The sequence below is a fragment of the Scyliorhinus canicula genome, chromosome 19 (genome assembly GCF_902713615.1).
Source record: "Scyliorhinus canicula chromosome 19, sScyCan1.1, whole genome shotgun sequence".
Taxonomy (NCBI): Eukaryota; Metazoa; Chordata; class Chondrichthyes; order Carcharhiniformes; family Scyliorhinidae; genus Scyliorhinus; species Scyliorhinus canicula.
Genome location: NC_052164.1, coordinates 88,385,072 through 88,408,003, shown reverse-complemented (window position 1 = coordinate 88,408,003; position 22,932 = coordinate 88,385,072). Strand labels below are relative to the sequence as shown.

General features: G+C 42.8%; 1 protein-coding gene across 1 annotated transcript in view; it reads left to right on the top strand.

The window, feature by feature from the left end:
- The window catches only part of snx19b (sorting nexin 19b), a 183,896-nt gene that overhangs the window by 139,834 nt on the left and 21,130 nt on the right, over positions 1–22,932 (top strand). The window contains exon 9 of the mRNA XM_038778577.1: positions 11,449–11,633. Coding sequence (XP_038634505.1) covers positions 11,449–11,633 — 185 coding nt within the window. The remainder of the gene's footprint in view (positions 1–11,448; positions 11,634–22,932) is intronic.

Sequence of the window (22,932 nt, the reverse complement as noted above, 5' to 3'; positions counted from 1 at the left end):
ACGCACCTGACAGAACAATACGGCTTCAAAGGGGTGCCTTCACCCCAACAGCTGTCAGCACAGAGACCCTGCAGCACGGATACACCAAACTTCTGCTGCCTGGGGGATCTTAAAAGGCAATTTCAAGCTGGCAGCAGGAAGGGGGTCTCACTTTGAGTTACAGACAGGGAACAAGGAGAGGGAACAGGGGAAAGGTTTCAAAGGGAGTCCCAGAGAGTAGACTGGGAGAGGGTCATGGGGAAGGCCCAGTCTGCAGACCATAGCCGTTTTTCTTGCCTCATTCTTTGTTCCATTCTCTTTTTAATTGGGCCTTCTCCATGACCAAAGTCAAGTTGTCAGACAGTATAAGTGACTATCAGGCATGTTCATTATCTCCCAATCTTTATTTTAATTTTCTGTATTCTATGAAAATATTGTCATGAAATTGAAGCTCCACTAATGCAATACTTAATTCTGATAGTATCAGTAACAGTCACAATTGCTTCCTTGTACTATTTGTGCAGCTGAGATGTTAACAAATTATACCCAGACCACGCCCACTTGTATTAGGCAATGCAGTATCAGGTTTTGATGGCTAGTTTCTGAAATATCTGTCGGGATGGGCAGGAATGCAAATTAATGTGGAGTATGGTAGGTTGAGTAACTCCTTATTTAGAAATGTTGAAAAGATATTGTATGCCTTGTATGGAATTTTAAAGTGCAATCCCATGATAGCAACAGTGGATAATACAATCCTGGAATGGCAGAGAGATAATTACCTAATGCATGACGGCTTCTCTATCTCAAAACAGAAGCTTCACTCTGCATGCAACTGTGTTTTCTTTAGTTTGTGAGGATTTTTTCCCACTCCGCTGTCGAATTGGCAGTCAGGACAACAAAAACAACAACAACTTAATGTAGTGCCTTTAACATAATGAAAGTTCCCAAGGTACTTTACAGGAGCCTTGAAAAACAAAGTATGACACCAGGCTGCATAAGGAGATATTAAGTCAGATGACCAAAAGCTTGTTAGGGCGTTGGGTTTCTTAAAGGGGGGAAAACGAAACAGGATGGTGGAGAAACACAGGGAGGGACTTACAGATTTTTGGGTCTCAGCAACCAAAGGCAGAGCCACCAATGGTGGAGCAAACATGATCAAGATCATTAAATAAAACTTACTGATGGTGTCGATCTCAGCTTTAATAATTATCACCATTCCCCTATATTTAAGAACTGATACAAGGTTGGGACTTCAAAACAATTTTTTGGAAGAGACACTATTGCTGAAGTTCTGATGCTGTGACGATGCGGAGCTTTGATGATGACCAGACTGGATCAAAGATTCATCACTATTGTACATTATTAAAGTCCTGTATGTCCCCCTGACTTTTGCATCAAGTGTAACTGTATATTTAGAAGTTTAAAAGAATAAGAGGCGACCTGATCGAAACATATAAAATCCTGAAGGGACTTGACAGGCTGGATGTGGAAGTTATGTCTCCTCTTGTGGGAGAATCTGGAACTCGGGGCTACTGTTTCAAAATAAGGGGTTGCCCATTGAAGACTGAGATGAGGATCATTTTTTTTCTGAGGGTCGTAATCTTTGGAACTCTCTTCCTCAAAAGGTAGTGGAAGCAGAGTTTTTGAATACTTTTAAGGCAGTAGCAAATAGATTATTGATAAGCAAGGGGTGATGGGTTTTCAGGGGTAGGCAGGAATGTGGTTGCAGTCAGATCAGCCAAGACCTTATTGAATGGTGGGGCAGTTTCAAGTGGTGTATTCGTGCTCCTCATTCATATGTATGCATGTATTTTTGTATGCCTGGCTGACAAAACTAGTTTGCTGAATGCCAAACACGCAAAGAAATCCCTCGATATCTTACATATAATATGCAACGATATTCCTTGATCATTTGTCTTCTCTATCCTGTAAACATACCTTTTAGCTGTCTCCAGAAAGAGCATTTTGCTTACATTACTCCGACCGCTCCTCTACCATTTAGTAGAACTGAATGGTAGATCATAACGATATCATCAGTTAGCCCATCACAGTTCAATCTGGGTATAAACTGACACCAGAATGAAACTGAGTGAAATTCCCTGGACAAGGTAGACGCATTCCACTTTGCTTCGAAATTAGATTGGATCTCGGTGTCCGACTAGCATTCCGAGTTTAGGTTCCATAGAATCTCTACTGTGCAGGGAGGCCAATTGTTCCATCAGATCTGCATCATCGCCCCCCCCCCCCCCCCCCCACCTGAAATAGCACCCAACTAGGCCCAATCACCCATCCATCCCCACAACTTAACCCAACCTACACATCTCTGGACACTCGAGGGGTAATTTAGTATGGCAAAGCCACCTAACCTGCATGTCTTTGGACCGTTAGTGGAAACTGGAGCATCCGGAGGAAACCCACGCAGACATGGGGAGAATGTAAAAACTCCACATAGTCACCCAAGGCCACAATTAAACCTGGGTCCCTGGCACTGTGAGGCAGCAATGCCAACCACTGTGCCACCCTTGAGGAGTTTAGAATTGCTATAAAACAGTTTTGCTTTTATGCCGATGCCAAGCTTGCAAAAGTGTGCCACCTCCAAAACAAATTAACTGAAATGTTTGCAGAATGGCACTGTCTTCAGTGTGGTTGCCGTTTTCACCAATATACCAATAACTAAATTTTCATAGATGAGGTACCTTGAGATGTTTCTCACAGGTGTGATAAGCTATAATACCAATGCAAGCCCTCTCTCACCATACAATGTCACACTGAATTCCTAGCTAGTGCTCTCATCAGAGATGGCTCCAGTAAAGTTGACTAGTTGTAACTTACGTCATTTTGATATTTATTATCCTGGTTGCAGTATTGTATTAAGGCATAAATAACGGGTATTAGCATGCAGTTTTCAGTGATGTCATATTGTGGTTATGTGCATCTGCTCCATGAACTGAAGGTAATTGATAACATGCCTGCCAAAGAAATCCAGAATAGAGGAGGGGGAAGGGAGAGAATATGCTCTTTCCAAACTTCAGGCACTACTTCTCAGAACTACAATAATATCTTCCTGATTCAGCTTTTTAACCCTTTGCTGCTTTTAGTTCATTAAGCAGAGACACAGAATTTCTCACGCTTTTTATTCAATATTCCAACCTGCTTCAGAATTGGATTTTTTTAGTAGCAGCAATTAAGTAAAGAGCAAAATGACAAGCAGCAAGATACAAAGCTGTTACATGTTTGAAAAATTTCACTGATACCAGGTAGCTCTTAACATTGGCGATGGACCTCTATTTTTACCATTAGTAACAGTGAAACAGTTAAATTTTTGGAGATAGCACATATGTGCTAGTCTGTTTATATTTAAATCTGTTACCACTTTATTTTGTTATATTATTGAAGGATAACATTGTTACTCGATGAGTTGAATGTCAATCTATCCACTCAAGCTTGTTATACAGGATGCAATATTTTATTTTCATACTGTAACAGCTGCATATTGTTATGGACAGGTGAGAAGGGCTCCAGGAACTTCCTGTTTTTCTCCCCACTGCTTGGTTGAGTGCAACAAGCTCTATAATAAAAGACTTTCAAAAATCAGAGAATTTCAGCCATGTGATCATTGTTACACGATGGAAAATAGTCGATTGATGTAAACAAAGGAGTTTCCACCTCAAAACCATTGACATACAATAGAAGTATATCAGTGTCTGTAGCACTTCCCTTTTGTATAATCAATTTAGTCAGTTTTCCTTTGTTAGCTGCTAATCCTGGAGACAGAAGGTCTGAGGCCTCATTCTCCTTGCTATTTTGGGATAAGTCCTGACAAAGCTAGGTGCGACACTCCATATGGATGTAGTCTAGACATACATTGTAATCCACTTTTAGAAGCTTCCAGAAACTTGGCCAACTAACAGTCCCAAGTGGCAGGTGACCTGTGGCAACTATCCTAAGTTAGTGGCTTTGTTTTAACGGTGGAAACTGCCTTTTTTTAAAAATCCATATGCGAGTTCAGATTAAATTGAAATTTGATGTTGACGCACCTCAACAACAATATGTATTACACAGATCAGCGTAGATATCTTGACTGCAGCACCAGTTATAGTCCAGCAATTCCACCCATTGCAAAGATTTCCTCTGACACCAACCAAGTTTCTAAGGGCATTGGCATTTAAGCCATCTTGGAAGTTGAGGCTTGTCCCAGTGTAACATGATAAATCACATCTTTGGTAGCCGATGAACAACAGCACTTTCTGTGGTGCACTTGTACTTTTGTAAAACCAAAGAGTAAGATTACAAATGCTGTCATGATATGAACATTGTATTTGCCAGGACAGTTCAACTATTTAGGTACTGACATTGATACCGTGAAATTGAAAAACATTAAATATTGGGAATATTAAAACAACTCAATATCAGTTTTCAAACCAGAGTAAGGAAGCAAGTTGAAAGATGAACGTCACCGGTAGGTAGGAATTAAAATGGTCTCTTAGGACACTCCATGCCATTCCCTCCCCACTCATGATGCCCACAAATTTAACTGGCAATCCATCTGGATTCAAGACAGCTGCCCGCACCAGATAAGCCGGTGCATAATTACAAAGTCAGTGTTGTGGTCCAGCTGTAGGTAGAAGCATGGACAGAAGAGGCCCAGGCGATTTTTACAACAATTTTGCAAAGTTCCTTTTATGCTAGGAGTAACCAGAGTGATCCTCTAACCCTACATAACCCCACAAGGAGAGCTTAGGTCTCTGCCGTCCTGGGAACTTCTCCATTCTGATCGTGATTGTCCCCATTTCCCTCCCTGTGCTCCTTGTCCCCAGCAGCACCCTGTTTTTACTGTTTCCCATTGACACCTATGTTGGCTTCAGACAAGTGTCTGTGAGGGAACAATAAAATGAGGCCTGTAAGCTATGATAACACAGGCAGCATGCTGTGGGACGCTACAGCTCCTGTGCTCCTGATTCCTGCCACAGGTTAAAATGTGGGCTAAATGGCCCCAAAGTTCCCAGCCTTGAAGGGACTGTGGAACAAATATATTCATCTCAATTAGGAATGTTAATCAGGCAGTTTAAAGTTGGTGAAAACCGTTGAGTGTGAATTTCTCTGCAGTCTTCTTGATCATCCACTGTCCCTTCAGCAGAAGGATCGAAAGAACTCTAGAAGGTTGACATTTATACCATTTAGCTGAGGACTTAAACTTTCTTCCACTGGAGCTGTTGTGGACAAGCAGAGGACCCGCCCCAGAAATGCCCCCATGTTTCATCAGCATTGCCTTTACTTTTTGAATCGAAGTGATTGCAGGTGCAAAGCAGAAGCGCTGACCTTTCGTACTCCAGACGCAATGTCATCTTTAAAGTAGACAGAATAAGCTAATCTTCAGTGGAAACCAGCCTTTCCTCATGAATTCCAGCCAATCGGCCCATTTGACATGTGACATGTTAAACAACTGAACAGTTGCTCAATACCCTGAACAGAACATGCGATTCAGTCAGTATTAGCCTGGATGATATTGCTGCAAACCTTGCTGGTGCATGGAGTTTGGAGATACTGATGTTGCCTGAACAGGCTCACAGGTAATTTATTGGCATTTAAAATTTCACATTATGTTACAAGTTTAATTTTTTAAAATTAATTGACATGTTATTTTTAGAAAAAGATAGCACAAAAGTTATAAATTGACCAACTTTTCCATCATTTCCAAATCATACTTGTTAATCAGAGCATGGTTTCAAATCCAGTGTTTTGGTGCAATAAATTCTATGCCTTTTTTTTAATACAATGCTGTTGCCCTCATTAACATGTTTTTATAGAAAAGTCACTGCAGAACTGCACTTGTTGCTAAAACCCTTAGCACTTGACTTTATTTGTGTTATCTTAAGTTACAGACTGGAGAGACCATGGCATTATTATACTGCAGTTTGCAGAAAAAAATCAACAGAGAGGGCTCAGAGATTGTATTTAACTGGTTAGTTTAAGTATTAGTTTGAATAAAAGCAATTTGAGCGATAAACAATGCAGCAGAAGCTAACAGAACCAAGCTAATGATTAATTGTGAATTTAAACGTATTGATCCCTAAGGGAGAAGAATGGTTCTCCAATTGTATTCTTTCAGCTTCATTCAAACTAAATTATATAATTTTGACTGAAGATAGGTATGGTAGCTTAAAGATTAAGTTGAAAGTAGTCAACAGTGTGCTGTTTATGCTTATTCGTTCGATGTCTGACCAGTTGTGGGCATAGCTGCCGAGATCAGTTTAACTTTAATGATTAATGATGAATTAAACGTTTCAGAAGTTGGACATAATGAAATGAAATTAAAATCGTTTATTGTCACAAGTAGACTTCAAATAAAGTTACTGTGAAAAGCCCCTAGTCGCCACATTCTGGCACCTGTTCGGGGAGGCTGGTACGGGAATTGAACCCCCGCTGCTGGCCTGCCTTGGTCTGCTTTCAAAGCCAGCGATTTAGCCCTGTGCTGAACATAGGATTTCCATGTGTCATTCTTCCTTCTAGTTAGTGTATGTGACATAGGAATAACTGTCAATGCAATATGTTTTTAAAAATCAAATGTATGTAAAGCTCCTGAAGTCTACCATTACATAAACCTGTATACAAGAGTTTTCGATTTAGATTTGTGACAGTAGTTACTAGGAGATTTATTGTGGCTTGCACAAGGTGAATCAATAGTTAGGTTTATTATATTTAATGTCCAGTATGGTATAAAATGCACTAATCTTTATGGATTCAATAAGTCACCTGAATATTGATTCAATGCAATCTAGAAGGATAAGAGCAATGGAACACCATCACCTGCAAGACCCTCCACCATCCTGACGTGGGCCCACATCAATGTTCTTCATGGTTGCTGGGGCAAAATCTTGGAATTCCTACCTATTGGCACTGTGGGTGCACTTACACCACATAGGTTGCCATTACTCAAGAAGGCAGCTCACCACCACCTTCTCAAGGGTAGTTCACGATGGGTTCACTGATCTTGCCAGCAATACCCTCATCTGTTGAACAGCTACAAAAAAGACAATTATCTTTTTTATTACACTGTATTTTGGGTCTTTAAATGAATGATTCTATGCACGTGATGTGGAAACTGTAAATCAGTCGTATTATTTCATGTTCAAGGTCACTTTAACAAAGTAGTTCTCTTTATCTCAATTTTCTACAAAAAAGAGAATGGGAAGAAAATTGGTCAAGGCTGCAGTGAAGTTAAAGCTAAGCGGCACACCAGAGAGCTTATAGAGCTTTGAGGATTTGAAGTATTTTAAGGACAAATCTAGATTTGGGGGGAATGGAACATGTAATATTGGAGAAATCGAGGTGTTTAAGAGATTGAGACAATAGAAGAGGTTTTGAGAAATGGGTGCACTAGAGGAGATCCACTGATCTTTAGGAGTACTGGAGTGAGAATACCATGGTCTCATTGTAATGAAAGAGGGCCTTTGGATATATTCCAGCACTAAGCTGTCCTGGGACATGAGGGGACTGAGGGAAGGCATTCTGAGGTTTGGAAACTCTGAAGGCAGTGCTGGGTGTGACGGTGCATTTGAAAACTTGAAGATGCCAATTGAAATACACAATCCCTGGATGAAAAATTAGGTAGAGTGACTTGCCGTTAATACCGATGCAGAAGCTGCATCTGTATTCTTCGAAATCAGAAGTGTTTATAACTGTTCTGCTAGGAGGCCATTATGTGTTCCAGGAAAACAGGCTGTGTTGCCATTTGTGTCAGTGGGAATTGTTTGGGGCTGTGAAATGATTTCAGATAGCTGCTTGTCTAACAAACGATCCATACAGTGAAAGATTAATTATGCAGACTTAGCAGTTATGGGGATGTAAATGGTTAGAAGATGTCAATGTGCCAATATTTTAAATGGCAAAACATGAGTACATAATGTTAATTATGGGACAATGTACTTTATTATTGTCAGCAAAAATAGGCCTAATTTTATTTGGCAATAAATTGCGCCCTCACAGTCTGAGGCTGTAAAATAGAGATTGTTACATTTTAACTATTTCCTCACAACAATTTTATTTTCATCGACATTCTTGAATTGACCGTTGATTGATTTTTCTTCCCCCCCACTTTCCAAAACCCACTGTAAAACTAACCCAAAGTCTTAGCCTGCAAAGATGAAGGCTTGTCAGTTCCACAATATGAGCAATATGACAATCTGAGTAAGTAGCCTTGTTTATTTAAAAACATGTGCCTTTAGCCCATTTCTGACCTTGGTTGTGGTTACAACTGTGTTTATGTTGAGTCCAAGCCAGTTAATAGAGCTGGTGATCCATGGAATCTGTAGTTATATGGATAGCTCATGTCAGTTTGACATCTTGCAGCCAAAGTAAGCAGCAAGTGTTGAAGCTTTTTAATCATGTTGCCAAACATTTGTGGTCAGTACAGTTGGACTTTGTGCTATTATTAATTTTCAGAGGAAGTCTTCAATCAAACAAGAGCAGGAAATTACTTGAGTTGTAAAAAATTAGCCTTAAAACCCTGATTTAATTAATGTTAACATTTATTACTCTTGGTTATGAGCTGGATGTTTCTAGAACTAGAAAAAGTTAGAAATGTAATCACATGATCTTTATTCAACTGTCTTTTGGAGTCATGTAAAAAGAATGTATGCAAATGATACTCTCACTTTTAAATGGATTTTGGGGTTTTAAGGAGTCGTTGACAATATAAATTACTTTAAAAACGAAGCTGTGACCAAGTGAGATCTCTTTACAAGTTTACCAGCTAATGACAGACATGTTAGACTGTTTAAAAAATACCTGTTTTAAAGCAAATACAAGAAAAGATACTGACCAAAAATAGCTGCCACAAGTCATCTGATATCTGATACTGTAAGATGACCACTTTTCTGAAAGGTTTTTATATGAATTGCACTGCTGATCTGTTGCATGGAATTTGACACCTGGGGTGTGTCAAGGCCCACTTCAAATAGGGACTCTCTTAAAAAGGCGGTATTAAAATGGACTTCAATCAGCTGACAATCTATCAAGACAATGCAAACGGTTGACTAACCAGATAGTCATCAGACAAAATAACTCCAACCCCTGTTGATTTATACTTGGAAATGTGTCACAGGTTTTGGAGATGAAAAGCTCAAAAATTGAGATTACTTGGTCTGCAGCAATAACCGCAAGACACGCTCATGAATTCCTTTCCGGGAATATGGAGACAGGGGTTTTAAAAACTGATCTGCCAAGCAGAAACAAAAGGAGGAAAAAGAAACATTGCAGTCATCTGAAAACATTGCTGGAAGAGAGCAGAAGAAATCTCTCTTTTTTTTGGCCTCTTTTAAGCTAGAAGAGTGTCTTCAAAGAATTGCAGACCTGAACCATGTCAACACGAGAACTGTAGAGGAAACTAACAGGAGCAGCCACCACACTGAGCAACGGCTGCAGGGAGACCATAAAATCACAGAAAACCTTCCTTTACATTAAGAATATAGAGCCAGAATTTATACTAGGCTAATGAGTGAACAACAACAAGCCCTCCCTCATCTCACTGGGCCACAAGATTTAAATTGGACATTTGCACGAACCATGACCCCATGACTAAGAATCCATTGAATACACGCCAAATATTTCATAGCTAGTTGCGGAAGATGCTTATTTAATCATTCACATGTTAATAGAACTGTCATTTACTTAAAATGGGAAAATCAAATTTAATGTATATACATGCTTACATTACCTACATTCATCTGACTTCTGGTTGGATTTGTTCTCCCCAATTTTTCTTAGATTAGGACTCAGGGATGTGCAGGCACTTCACAATCCAGCACTGAGATTTCCATCCGTTATTCTGTTATTCTGTTGCGCTTCTTGATTTGCTCGAATCCCTACAGCATCCCTACAATGCAGAAAGGAGGCCATTCAGCCAACGGGTTTGCACTGATCATCCGAAAGAGCATCCTACCGAAACCCAATCCCCCACCCTATCCCCGTAACCTTAGCTAGCCTTTGGACACTAAGGTGTAATTTAGCATGGTCAATCCACCTAAACTGCACATCTTTTGGACTGTGAGAGGAAACCGGAGCACCCTGAGGAAACACACGTACACAAGCAGACATGGGGAGAACATGTAAACTCCACACAGACAGTCACCCCAGGTCGGAATCGAACCTGGGTCCCTGGCGATGTGAGGCAGCAGTGCTAACCACTGTGCCACTGTGCCGATCCACGTGTGTCCTACAGCAGAAAAAGTCTGCTCGCATTTGTATTTTGATCCAACTTTGCAATGCCAGAGAACCGGACTGGGGCTATTCAACCAAAATTCTCGTACATCTTTCCTCTTTAGCTGGTTAATTTTATCTTCATCCAGGGCATGATTATCAAGTAATTCCTCCTCATACCTCCTTTTATCAACCCCAAGCCTTTGACACACTATACCGCATTTGCTCAGATCAAATTCAAATGGATTTGAGAGCCATGAAAGGATGAGCTTCAGATCACTCAGCAGAAAAGCGGTTCTCGAAACGTTCTGCCAGTGTAACAGCGCTTGTATAAGTACTGATGGATCATATTTAATTACTAATCAAAGTGCTTTTCCAGTATTTGTTTCAAATTTGGTAAATGAGTGTAGCCACATAAAGGCAACTGCAGATGCAGTATTCGTTTTCCTACACTAACAACTAGTATGGACAAGAGGCGATTTTCCCCCTGCAATAACCCGTTCAACAAATTCAGGTGACCATTGATGTCGGCACGAAAAGCAACATCCAAAATGCAGTTTGCAACTTATTATCTGGGTATATTTGCGATTTCTGTGCAAGAAACGTCAGGATCTCTGGTAGAAATGCAGAAAAGCGGTCCAGTACTTTGCCACGGCTTAACCAGCCCACTTCCATGTGCATGACGAGGTCTCCGCATCCTCCGATCCCAGCATGAACTGTATCAGCGCAATTCCTCTGCCTGCGAAATAGGCAACTGACCGCGTTCCGAGCATGTGGTCCATGGGCCACAGATTTCTCACCACTGCTTTTATCACTTCCCCATCAAAAATTGGGAACCGAGGGACAGAGCTTTGGATTTGTGCAGTTTCCTCATGTCAATGGCCTTATTATCATAAAGGTTCCTAAAAAAGAGCTCACTGCCTTCATGCTTTGCATGGGATTGTATTCCAATAATGCACAACTTATATGTGATCACCAGCAGCCAGCGGCCATGATGCTTTTATGTTGTCTGTGTATTGCCTGCCTATTCGATGAGTGCTACACATGAAAATCAGCATATTATTGTTCTAATATAGATAGAAAGTGGAAGGACTTTGTACCTTTTTTATTTGAAGTGCAAGTTACATGGCATGCGTTACAATAGGTATTTGTGTGAGAATGTGTAACTGGAAGAATTTATTTGTGCATGGGGTGATTGATCACTTATTAATTGATTAATATCATTCTTACTTTTTCTAGTGCACAAGCTCAATATATATCTTCTGCTTACAGGTGGCTTGAGGTCCAGATTGTTAACCTGACATGTACTCAACACTGGATTGTGTACCTCAAGCTTTTACAGGAAGCTATCTGGCCTGGTGGAACATTACCCAAATGGCCAAAGGCAGTCAGAACTCAAGAACAGAAGGCACAGACCAAGGAATTGGCCTTCCACTGTCTAACGAAGATGCTGCCAGGTTAATATACTTTCATCTTTAGTAACTGGGAGGGCTAACTTCAATGCTACCTCATGACGGGAAATGAATGTCTTTAATTTTAAAAATGCTGGAAATGTTCACATCTGGCAGCACCTGTGGAGAGAGAAAAACAGAGTTAACATTTCCAGTTGATGAGCTACTCACTCTGTTCCTCTCTTCACAGAAAGTACTATGAGAATGTATATGCCCACCGTGATTTTACATTTACGTAGAGCAAAGAGTGATTCATGCATGCAAAGTAATCCCTCATTAGTAAAATCTGTATGTTTTTTCATTAGTTTTTGGAATGTGAGCGTTGCTAGCAAGGACAGCATTTATTGTCCGTTTCTTGTTACACTTAAGCAGGTGGTGAGCCTTCGACTCGAACTGCAGCTGCCCACGTGGTGTAGGTACACCCACTGTGCTGTTAAGGATGGAGTTTCAGGATTTTCACCCAGTGACAATGAAGCACTGGTAATGCATTGGTAACATACTTCAAAGTCAGGACTATCTATGACTTGGAGGGGAGCTTGAAGCTTTGGGTTCCCCTGTGTCTGCCGCCCTTGTCCTTCTAGGTGGTAGAGGCAGCAGCATTAGAAGGTGCTGTCAAAGAAGCCTTAGTGAGTTGCTGCAGTGCAACACTAGAGCTCCTTGTTTAAATCAAATGATTAAATGTATGATTAACAGTATATGAAATAGGTGCAAGGGGAGGCTATTTGGGTCCTTGAGTCTGTTCTGCTATTCAATAAGAGCATGCCTGATTTGATCGTGACAGTAACTCCACTTTCCTGGCTCCGTCACCTCCCTTTTAACTCTCCACTTCCATGGAGGTAAAGAACTGTCAAACTCAGCCTTGAATATATGCAGTGACTGAACAGTCACTGCTCCTTGGGGGAGATCATTCCAAAGGTCACTGACTCTGTGAGAAGAAATTGCTCCTACTCTTCATTTTCAATGGGAAACCGTTAACTGCAATAACATTTTGTTCATGCTTTTATGGTAGCTTTGAATATTCACTAAGGGGACTATCGATAACCACATGAATGTAACTGGCATTGGGTATTACTGATGCCGTCGTGGATGTGGTGGTGAGTGTAAGAATTAACCCATGTAAAGCTGCAGTCTATTAACCCAGTGTGATTCAAAAATTATCTCCTGTATGGTGCCACCGGAAAGCGATATCAGAGGAGCAGCAGCAGGGTGAGGGGAGCAGCGCAAGCAGGGTCGAGAGGAGCAGATCCTTCAGGGGCGAGAGGAGCAGTTCTATAAGGGGGGCGAGAGAACCTGGGTGAGAGGAGCTGCAGCGGGCTGAGAGGATCAGTACAAGCAGGAGCAAGACTGCAAGACAGGGGAGAGAGGAAAAATTACATTGCCTTTTTAAAGTGTCGTCACTGACAGGCAGGCAGATGAAAAGTGGATAATGAGTGTGTATTAAGCCCCGTCCTACAGCAAAGCTCGGTCTCCAGTCGTCTCAGATTTCCTTGCCACTGGGCCAGATAGGGACCGTTGGGACAGTGTGGTGGTTGGTGTGCAATGACTAGCCCATGTTAAAAGAATCCAAGTGCAAGCATCTTTTACCCCAACCCCACCTCACCCACCCAAATGAATTTCAGAGCGTGGAACGTCAGGACCCTCATGGACAATCCCAACTGCAACACACCTGAACGGCGCACCACCATCATAGCCCAGGAACTCCGGCATCACAATATTGACATTGCCACCCTGCACGAGGCACGACTGGCAGGAGATGGTCACTAAAAGAACAAGGTGGCAGATGCACCTTGTGGAAAGGCAAACCAGAAGAAGAATGTTGCCTCTATGGGATCAGCTTTGCCATAAAAAAACAAATTGGTCGGATGTCAATAAACCCACTTGCGGGGTGAGCCAACGCCTTCTGACCTTATTGCTCACCCTGCCCCAGAAGCAGCATATCACATCCATCAGTGCCCTACGCCCCAACCCTAGATGCAATGCAACCGACAAGACAAAAGAAGCATTCTACTTCAGCCTCGACCAATTGCTGTCCTGCATCCCAAAGGGAAATAAGCTGTTCTCCTCAGCAACTTCAATGCAAGAGTTGGGAGGGACGCAAACCTTTGGAAAAATGTGTTAGGCAGGGAAGGCGTGGGGAAAATAAATGCCAACGGAGTCCTCCTCCTGAGGAAATGTTAAGAACATGACCTGGCCATCACGAGCACCCTGTTCCATCAGTAGGACAAGCAGAAGACCGTATAGCAACACCCCGCCCTAAGCACTGGCACCTAATAGACTATATCATTGTCCTAGCAAGGGACCGCAATGATGTCCACATCACCTGCACCACGACCGCAGCCGATGATTACTGGGCTGACCATCGACTAATCCGCTCTACCATCTCCATCACCCTGGCCCCAAACTGGCAGAGGCAGAAAAAGCTCTGCTGCAGGAGCTTCAATGGCACTGAATTCAAAGACCCCGAGAAAAGAGCTACAAAGTAGGCACCTCACAGCTAACCTAGTGACAACAAACAAGCTGGAGCTGCAGAATGCCCACAGCGCCTGGTCCACCTTAAAAGCCACCATAGTCAGACCCTGGGAGGAAATGCTCAGGCTCTCAATCAGGAAACACCAAGACCAACACCAGAACAATCAGGACATCCAGGCCGAGCGAATAAGGGGATGGATCAAGGAGCCAGAAGCCGAGTGGGTGCGCGCGGAGGAGGCCTCCTGCATGGGGACCTCCCTCCGGGCCCTCGCCACGGCAGCACTCCCATCCCCGACGAAAAAACACTCCAGTAGCCCGGTGGTGATAGCCACCCTCCAATTTTGGAGTCAACTACGGCAACAATTTGGCCTGACCAAAATGTCGGACACAGCTCCCATCTGCAACAACCATAGGTTCACACCGGCACTGACTGACGCCACCTTCAAAACGTGGGGGCAGGACGGAGGGACACTGACAGTCAGGGACCTATACACGGACGGCAGGATCGCAACACTGGACGAACTCACAGAGAAATTTCAGCTAGCCAGGGGGAACGAGCTACGGTATCTACAGCTTAAAAACTTCCTACGAAAGGAGACAAGGACGTACCCACAACCGCCACGACAGACACTACTGGAAGAACTACTGGATGCAAGCATCCTAGATAAAGGGAACTGTAGCGTTATGTATGACCGACTGGCAGAAAGGGCCGACACCGTACTGGACGCAACAAGAAAGAAATGGGAGGAAGACCTGGGGATTGAGATAGGGTGACTCTGGAGCGAAGCACTGCATAGGGTCAACTCCACCGCCATGTGCACAAGGCTCAGCCTGACGCAACTAAAAGTGGTACATAGAGCCCACTTAACAAGAACCCGTGTGAGTAGGTTCCTCCCGGAGGTGGAAGATAGATGTGAACGGTGCCAAGTAGGCCCGGCCAACCACGCCCACATGTTCTGGTCTTGCCCCAGACTTGTTGAGTACTGGACAGCCTTCTTTGAGGCAATGTCCAAAGTGGTGTGGGTGAGAGTGGAGCCATGCCCGATGGTGGCGGTCTTCGGGGTCTCGGACCAGCCAGATCTATTCCTGGGGAGGAGTGGGGGGAGACAGCTAAACTTGAGGAAAGAAAGGCGGACCACGGTGGTGGGGGGGGAAGAGATAGGAAACAAGAGAGGAGAACTAGGGAGGTGGGGGGGGGCAGGGAAATGAGAGCCGGAAGGAAGGCACGGGATACAAAAACGAGCATGGCATCTCCAGGAGCAGGGAACGAGGAGAATAAAGACGGGAGGAACGGCAGAAGTGGCCAGCGAGATCTGTCCGGGAGAAGCAAGCGACAACAACACCAAACACATCCGAGTGTCACCCACTGTAATTATTTCTCCGGCACCCGAATGTATATTCACCTCCCCAATCCCCACCCCCGCAAACAGTCGCCTACTTACGTGTTGTAAATAATTTTGCCAGGTGTACAGAGTTGCTGCTGTTGAGCTGGTACACAATACCCTACCAGTTATTCTTTTTTACTTTTTATTGTATTTTTTTTTTTTACTATGTACTATTTTCTTTGGTATGTTTGGGTGTGCCCTTCTCTCCTATAATATATATATATGTTTCTTATCCTGTGTACATAACGGTAAATATACCTTGTTCAAAAAACCCAATAAAAAACATTTATTAAAAAAAAGGACATCCAGGATCTCCTTGACCACAAACACAAGGCCTTCCTGAAATTGCAGATCCACCAAAACCCGAGTGAGAGGAAACAAGCCTACAGGCCACTCAATGCTGAGCTGCAACAAAGAACTCCCGACCTAAAGAAAAAATGGTGGGTGGAAAGAGCACAAGAGACTTAGAAACTTGCTGACAACCACAATGTGCACGGTTTCTTCAGTGCAATTAAAACCATCTAGGATCCGAGTACCCAGCGACCCACTCTAATGAGAGCCAAAAATGGAGAGGCAACTCATCAAAGGCAGAGAAGCAGTCAACGCACGCTGGAGAGAGGACCTCTTCAACTAAGGCACACTTTGATGCTAGTGCCCTCAACACCATCTCACAATACGCTATCCACCACCAACTCAGCGCAACCCCAGCTCGCTGCGAAGCCGCAAAAGCCAACCGACAGGTGAAAAACACCAAGGCCTCTGGTGCAGATGGAATCCCCGCAGAAGTATTAAATTGTGGCGCAGAGGCCCTCTTGACTAGAATCCTCAACCTCGTCATCCTTGACTGGAAGGAAGAGAGCATTACAGGTGATCTCAGAGACACCTTCATTGTGACCATCTTCAAGAAAGAAGGTTGGTCCGACTGTGGAAATAACAGAAGGATTTCCCTACGCTCCTCCACGGGAAAGGTCATTATGAGAATCCTCCTCAACCACCTCCTCCCGGTGGCTCCTCCCTGAGTCTCAGTCTGGCTCCCTCCATCAAGAGGCACAATGGACATGATTTTCAGCACGTGACAAATTCAAGAAAAGTGCAGGGAGCAGCATCAACCTCTGTACATGGCCTTCTTCAATCTCGCAAAGGACTTCGACTCTGTCAAGAGTCAGGGATTGTGGAATGTCCTCCATAAATTTAGCTGCCCGCAGAAATTCAACACCATTCTCCGCCTGCTCCACGATGACATGCGAGCTGTGATCCTCACCAACGGAACCACCTTAGACCCAATATGTGTGCAAACTAGGGTCATTCAAGGCTGTGCATCGCACCAACGCTCTTCTCCATATTCCTCACAGCAACACTCCACCCCATCACCCTGAAGCTCCCCGCAGGAATGGAGCTAACCTACTGGACAAGCAGGAAATGGTTCAACCTCCTATGCTACGGGCCAGAACCAAGACCGCCCCAACTTCTGTCATCGAGCTGCAGTATGCAGATGATGCCTGTGGGCCGAGCTACAAACTATTGTCAATGCATTCACCGAGGCATATGAGAGAATCGGTCTTAGAAAAACATCCGGAATTCAAAGGTTCTCTACCAGCCCGTTCTTGCCTTACATGTATGCATCAGAAACATGGACAATGTACATCAGACCCACAATTCCCTGGAGAGATATCACCAACATTGCCTCTGCAAAAGCCTGAAAATCCACTAGCAGGATAGGTGCACCAAAGTGATTGTCCTCTCCTAGGCCAAATCCCCAGATTCGAGGCATTGGGCACACGCGACCAACTGCGATAGATGGGACACATTGCCCTCTTGCCTGACACAAGACTCTCGAAGCAAGTGCTCTACTTGAACGCCACAATGTCAAGTGACCACTAGGAGGGCAGAGGAAACGCTACAGGGACACTCTGAAAGTCCCCTTTAACAGATGCAACATCCCCATCGATACATGAAAATCGCCTGCCTTAGAATGCACAAACTGACTGAAGAAGAAGTATCCACGAAGGCGTCAATCGCCTTCGTCACAGGGCGGAGCACACGGAGGCCAAGTGTAAATCGCAGAAAGAAAGCACAGAATCCAGAGTGTCCCACCCACCTCATCCAACACAACCCGCCAAACCTGTGGCCGAGTCTGCAGTTCCAGGATTGGAGTACTCAACCACCGCAGAACTCACCTCCTCGGAGTGGAAGCAAGTCATCCTCAACATTATGGGGCTGCCTAAGAACATAGAATTGTACAGCACAGTACAGGCCCTTCGACCCACAATGTTGTGCCGAACTAGTCTGAAACTCAGATTAAATCAACCAGTCCCAATCATTCTAGTGCACTCCATATGCCCATTCAATAACCGCTTGAAAGTTCCTAAAGTGTCCGACTCCACTACCATAGCTAGGGGTGCGTTCCACGCCCTAACCACTCTGAGTAAAGAACCTACCTCTTACATCCCTCCTAAGAAGTAACCTCTTTCAACATTTATTACACCACAAATATTTACATCAGGATAGAGAAAGTTTTACTTTTTTTATTTAGAGTGTTTTTTTAATTATAAAAGTGAACTTGACAGTGAACCCTATATTTAAGGATATGACTAAAGATGTTGCTTGCGACTTGGAAGTTATTGGTAATGGAAAATTGTCACTTTTTTTCACTTGAACAGAAGACTGTTTTAGCGAACATAGACTGCAGCAGTTGTTAATTGCAGGGAACATTTGCATGGTGAATATTGCTATACATCCCCTCTTAACAGGATAGTAACTATCCTGTTAGAGGTAGCATATAGCAATTGCATTGTGATCTTTAAAATAACGATAGGCTATAAATTCTGTTATGGTTCAGGTATTGTTCAAATTCTGACTTGCTTGGTTAACTCTTCATCGTGTGCTTCAGTTTTTAAAACTACAGCTAACGTGCGCTTCTATGATCAAGTTCATATCTCTTCCCTGGTTTCCAAACTCCCCGTTGTGTAAACCATTTGCAGTTTGGCATTGGACATATGCTTTGCCTCATTTAACTGCGCAGAGACTTCAGTGATTAGACAAAACATTATTGAGTCCTAATCACTGCTTATCGTTTGTTTTGGATGGTTTACTTTTCTTAATCTGATAGATTAAATCATTTATTTAAGACAAAAAACACATGCATTTTTGAACTAATTTTTAAATTATTAGTTTACTTTTCAAACTTCAAAGATTGCTGTTGTGAATATTGGCCCTTACAGAATACCCATGAGCAATAATTGCGCTTATTTTTTGTTTCCCAATAATGTCACATTATCCAGATGTTAGTTTTGTTTGGCTTGTAACTGTTGTTTGAAAAAGCAGGAGGAAAGCGCATACTTTTGCATAGTCCCTTTTAGTTGCCAGCTTTGGCTCAGTGGCAGAACTCTCGCCTCTGAACCATCTGTCCCGATCCTGATCCAGAGATGCCTCCTCTCAGTGTCATGAGATCCTTTCTGTCCACCAGTTTCAAAGAAGAGCAGGAAAATTCTCTCCAGAGTGCTGGCCAAGTTTTATCCTTCAATCAAATCAGCAAAGCAGATTAACAAGTCATTATCACATTGCTGTTTGTGGGACCTTGCTGTATTTATTACATTGAAATAGTATCCACATTTCACATAAACTTGATTGCCTGTAAAGTCTGATGAAACATCCTGAGGCTGTGAAAAGCTCTCTCTCCAGGTATGTTTCCTTTTCTATCTTTCTCTTGCTTCCTCTCATCCTTACCATGTCCCAAAGTGCTTCATAGCAAACAAGTTATTTTTGAACCCAGTTGTGCCCAAATGTTGCTGAGCCGATAAATACTGCAGCAAATTCGCACACAATATCTCACCGACAGTAATTACACCAGTGACCAGCCAATCTCTTTTGGTCATAATGAACTGATGAAAGGTCATTGGCCTAAAACTGTTCCTCCTCCACAGATGCTGCCAGGTTGACTGAATATTTCCAGAATTTCCTGTTTAATTTCAAATTTCCAGCTTACGCCACCCTATTTTGCTTTTCTGTCTCTCTTATAGTCTCTACAATGATTTAATAGAATGAGTAGTAAACTTTCACCTCCAGTATCTACAAAATCTATTGCTGTAACTTACTTTCCTTTATGTGTTTCCAAACCAAATATTTTTATGAAGCTCCTGTTACCTCGTATGTTTGCCAACATGTTCACTTTGCTGTAATAACAAAACGTATTTTCTGAAGTGACATCTGCTTTTATTTCTCTGACTATTTGGCTATTCATGTGTTATGGTCGGCACTACACCAGAGCACTGACCGTCTGCATCCGATTAATTACGTTTTTTGGTATTTGCCTATTTAAGAAACACAACCCTTATAAATCCTTTCTTGTTTTTATTTTTTAAATTTCTCATCTGCAAAAATATTTAAAAGGCGTACTTGAGTGTTTGTTTGTTGTACGATGTGTTGAAGAAAGGAAACAAAAGTATTGAAAAATAACATCTGAACCCTTGTAAACAACCATGCTAGAAAACGCAGAAGGAAAATACAAGTCATCGAAATGACAAAATTGTTTTGCAGAACTTTCACTGTTCACAATCTGTGAAATTTTATAAGTTGGTCTCAGAATCAACAGCACTGCTGTTGATCTATTTTTGATCAACTTTGATTTTGATCTATTTTTCTCCCAGAAAGGTACATGATTAGTTTTAGTTCATTGGGTTTGTAATTTGCTGCATTCCTTTCTGATTATCGAAACCTAGTTTCTGGTCTTTCACTAATGTTAGCAGTTCTAGCTGGTAGGTAATACTGCTGATTAAAAACAGCATCTAATTGGCTCACACAAGAGTGCCAGAATTTCATTTGTTTTCTGTTCCTTCCTACATGATTTACTGCCATGGTGTGTTAGCAGTGTCTTACCTCTGCAGCAAAGTAGTGCAGCATCATTCCAGTGGTCCTTACAGTCAAAAGGACAGGGGATCAGTTCCTTACTGTAAAGTTTTATCCTCTTTCCATGAAACCTGATTTGGTGCCATGCCTTGGCTAAGTAACTGAAAATGAAAGTTTTAATCATCACAAGACTTGTGATTTTTGTACGACGAAATTTCTACATTAAAACCCCTCTCTTTCGTTGTGGTGTTGCAGCCGGATGAGAAGTGGCGCCCCTTCTCTTTCCCCCTCTTTCTGGAACATTGATACATATGTATCCGCAACAGTTGCTGCACTTCAGAAAATACAGTTACGTCTGTTGGGACATCCTGAAAACCTGATAGGCATTTACAAATTCAATTCAATTATTTTGTACTTAACCTTCAGAAGAACATTTAGGGAACTGTGACCGTAGCAACATAAGGATTAAATTAATTATTTAAAAAGATTCACCTGAGGAAGGAGCTGCGCTCTGAAAGCTAGTGATTCTAAACAAACCTGTTGGACTTTAACCTGGTGTTGTAAGACTTCTTACTGTGCCCACCCAAGTCCAACGCCGGCATCTCCACATCATTAAAAAAGAAGGAAGAATTTAGAATAAAAATATTTAATAGGTAGAGTGTTTATTACAGTGTTTTGAGAATGGAGGTGCCGTGTGTAAATTGTTTTCAAAGATTACCAGGCAAAAATGTAACCGAACAATGGGCTGCATTTAAAAAAATAATTGATTTGGGTACAGTCGAGGTACATTCACATGAGGAAAGGAAGAGTAACCAAAGCCAGAGCTCTCTGTGTGACAAAAGTGACAGAGAGTAAGATGAAGCAGAAAAGGGGTGTATATGGCAGGTTGATAATATAAGGGAGAACCAGGCTTCAGGAGATAGGAAATATGAGAGGAAAAGAGAGAGTATGAGAAGCCACTGGCAGCTGACATGAAAGGGAATCCGGAAGGCTTCTGTCACCATATAAATAAGGGCAGTTTTGTGAGCAGTCTTGGGCCCCGTATCTAAGGAAGGACATGCTGACCTTGGAAAGGGCCCAGCGGAGGTTCGCAAGAATGATCCCTGGAATGTGTTGCTCGTTCTGGGTGAGTGTGCTTAACACTCAATTTGGCACTGTTTCTTTACTTAGCTCTGGAGTCGGCAGGTATCGTTAAGATACCGCCACAAGTTTCAAGGTGAAGTTCAAAGCAATAAAACCATACACCAATTAGTAAGTTCAAACAACTGAGTTTATTATAATACAATTATAATAACTACCCATGCACACGCAAAGAGGATTAAACTATTCCTACCGCTAAATAAACTAATACTTATCTCGAAGGAACTGCCGGATCAGGGAACAAGGCCTCTTGCTCTGCTCTGGTCTGCAGACCAGGTTGGTATAGGTTAAAGGGGTCAGGAGTGTCTATCTCTGGTAGCGATCATTGTGAGACACTTACTTGCTGGCGGCTGCTGTCCGAAACCTCTCCTCTCTCTCCTTCAGGGTCTTCTTGGCAAAAGCTGGTCGAGGTGCTGGTCCACCGAGGAGGGCTGGTCAAGGAGAGAGGAGGGCTAGACAAGAAGAATGAACCATGCGTGGGACCTGTCTTTTATAGGTCCCAGGGATCCGCGCCCCTTTGGGCGGACTCCCTTACCTGCTCGGAATCAATTGGGTCTCTTCCCAATCGATATGTTTGAATCCCCCCAATACTGAGGCTGTTCCTTAGCTACTGGGCGGGCTTTCAGGCTCTTTGTTTTCGAACACCGCTGGTGCCGGGGTGTCTGCTATTCTTTACAATGTTGCAGTTACTTCCCCATTTGTGTCCATTGTCTCTGGAATCGTTCCATTAATATGCTAACTATCCTGGAGATTGCCTCATTAGTATGCGGAACATTCGTTTCTGTGCTGTCTGCTTTCTTAGCAGACAGAATCCACATTTGCTAGGTGCAGCCTGCTGGTGCTGCAAACATTGTCTATTTTAACCTGTATGCTTTGCGTTCCTCCATTTTGTATTTAGGGAATGGCCAACTTCGGTGGCTACAAATGAAGAGCTTGCCATATGAGGAACAGTTGAGGACTCTGGGTCTGTACTCATTGGAGTTTAGAAGGATGAGTGGGGAGCTTATTGAAACTTGCAGGATACTGCGAGGCCTGGATAGAGTGGCGGTGGAGAGGATGTTTCCACATTTCAATATCATGAGGTGCCGGGGGGGGGAGGGGGGGGGGGGGTGGTCAGACAGTGTAGATAGAGGAAAAAGTATCCCCATTAGTTAGAAAGTGGAGGATTTAAGGGGAATGACAAAAGAACCAAAGGTGACACAAGGAAAACCTTTTTACATAGTAAATGGCTAGAACCTAGAATGCGTTGCTTGAGAATGTGGTTGAGGCAAATTCAATCGTGGCTTTAAGCAACTGAAGAAGAATAAATTTGCAGGTATAAGGGGAAAGGGTGGGGAAATGGAACTAGTTTTCTCTTGCAGAAAACCAGCATGGATTCATTGGACTGCGTCGTCTTCTTCCGTATGTGACCGTTCTGTGAAAAGGTCAAATAGATGAAGCAATATATAAAATGCCACGCAACTAAG